Here is a 2,046-nt window from a genome sequence, read left to right as displayed (position 1 = left end):
CTCCCCCCCGCCGGGGGGGATTTTTGTTTTTGTTCCCCCAAAAAGAGGGGAAATTGTGGTGGGCGGTGAAGGCTCAGAGGGGGGGGGGGCCGGGCGCGGGCCCCCCCAGAATTTTTGGAAAATTTTTTTTCTTGAGGGGCCGGCCCGGAAAAAAAAGAGAAAACCGGGGGGCAAAAAGCTTTTTCCTTTTTTTTTAAAACAAAGAACGGGCCCCGGGGGGGTCCGGGGGTACAAAGAACCCACCGGGGCCCGCGGGGCCCCCGGGGGGGGCGGGGGGGCTCCCCCCCCCCCCCCCCCCCCCCCACCCACCCACCCACCCAGGCAGGGCGAGCGAGAACGGGAGCAAACAAAGACTGCCAATCCATCCATCCCGGCCTTCCCGTTAGCTCCAATTGTAGCTGATACATCCCTTTAGAGGGGCCAGGGCCCACAATGCCCGAGTTTGAACCCAACGGGGTCATCTGACCCCCAAAAGTCACTCGTTTGACAACCCGCATAACAACTGTGAACTTCTACTCGAGTACGGCAGTCCCTCCATCGTGTCGACCCGCGCGGCCGGCAAATAGGTGCTGCAGGGCGTCGAAAGTCAGTAACTACCGCCGTCAGATCCGCTCGCGCCGCTGACCGATGAGTCTTCGCGAGAGCCTGCTTGCGAAGCCGGTCAAAGGCGATCTCTGTTGGACGTGCGCCTCTGCTCCAAAGCCGTAATACCGTGCGCCTTGCCCCCAACCCGTGGTTGAACATCACAGGTACATCTTCTACGCCAACGTCTTCATCGGCTGCGTGCAATTTTCGATCGTGCTGCCCTCACTGTGGATCTACCTTGAGGGGATGGGGAGTACAAAGGCATTCTACGCCGCTGTCGTCTCGGCCTTCTCTGTCGGAGAGGCAGTTGGTGCAATATTGCTGGGTGCCGTGTCGAGCTTCGCGGGCGTCAAACCTACCCTCCTCTTCTGTTGCTCGCTCGGCGCTGCCGGCGCCGCCGCTTATGCCCTTGCGGAGGCTGCCTCAAATGTATCCCCGGGGGCTGGTCCTTGGGTCGCGCTGTTCGGCCGCCTCGCTCAGGGCATCGCAGCAGGCGGGCGACAGGCCGTTCAGCAGGCCTACCTCGCGCGGGCGGCGCCACCAGAACAGCAGACGGGGCTGACGGCGATGATGACGACATTCGCCTGCCTCGGCTTCATCTTTGGTCCGGCCTTTGGCGCCGCTGTTGGCGTCATCCAACCGCTCGCCGGCACAGATGCTAAATTCACTCGCGGCCGCACACGCACGCAGCATGACGGGTAGGTAGGGTAGGTCTGGGCCCTCCCGTCGGGGTTTTCCCTCTCTCGGCGGCGGCGGCGCGCGCGCGCGATGCAGCTGATGCGTTGTATTCTGCTGCCTTGCCCCCCACACGACATTGGCGTACGCATGGCAACCACCAACCCCAAAATCGTCACGTTGCAGGTTCGCGATCGGCGTGCTCACATTCGACTCGCTCACGCTTTCCGGCTGGTTCAACTCGCTGGCGGACCTCTTCAGCCTGAGCCTACTCGCCTGCTGCTTCCGCGAGATCGGGCCGTGGGGCCAGCACGGCGCTACACCCAGCGCCGCTGCGGAGAGTGGCGCAAAAGGCGGTGGCTCTCAGGCGCAGACGACTGGCGTGTGGGTGCACCGCCCTCATCACCACCCGCTTTAGCAGGTCGCCTCTCACGTCGCTTGGTGTGAGCTGTAGGCGTGCATCATCTTCTTCTTTATCCACTTCAACGGCTTTGCCGTCCAGGAGACTATCACGACGCCGCTCGTGGCGGACTGGTTTGGCTGGGACAAGGTTCGCCCAGGGCTAGCCCGACGCTATCGCGTAGGAGACGTCCACTACCCGCCTTGCATCGCCACAGACGGCGGCAAACGAGCTGTTCATCGCGTCGGGCGTCGCAAACCTCCTCTGCGCCGCCGTCATGACGGCACTGTCGACGCCGCGCGAGCAGCCCGACGGGACCATGCGCCAGCGCGTCTCGGACCAGGCAGCGGACTCACTCCTTGCGCACCCGCGGGAGGCGAAGCCGG

The 2,046-nt window shown here is 63.6% G+C and overlaps 1 protein-coding gene across 1 annotated transcript; it reads left to right on the top strand.

The window, feature by feature from the left end:
- Nucleotides 1–627: 627 nt before the first annotated feature.
- Nucleotides 628–1,991, top strand: EMIHUDRAFT_207215 (hypothetical protein; the record flags this gene model as incomplete). Its single annotated transcript, XM_005774485.1, has 5 exons — nt 628–683; nt 750–1,283; nt 1,447–1,648; nt 1,715–1,810; nt 1,878–1,991. Coding segments are annotated over 5 exons (1,002 nt in total), but the record flags the coding sequence as incomplete, so codon positions are not given.
- Nucleotides 1,992–2,046: the final 55 nt, after the last annotated feature.

The sequence above is a fragment of the Emiliania huxleyi genome, assembly GCF_000372725.1.
Source record: "Emiliania huxleyi CCMP1516 unplaced genomic scaffold EMIHUscaffold_31, whole genome shotgun sequence".
NCBI classification, from domain to species: Eukaryota; Haptophyta; order Isochrysidales; family Noelaerhabdaceae; genus Emiliania; species Emiliania huxleyi.
Note: the sequence above shows the minus strand (reverse complement) of the source record. Positions and strands in the feature narration are given on the sequence as shown.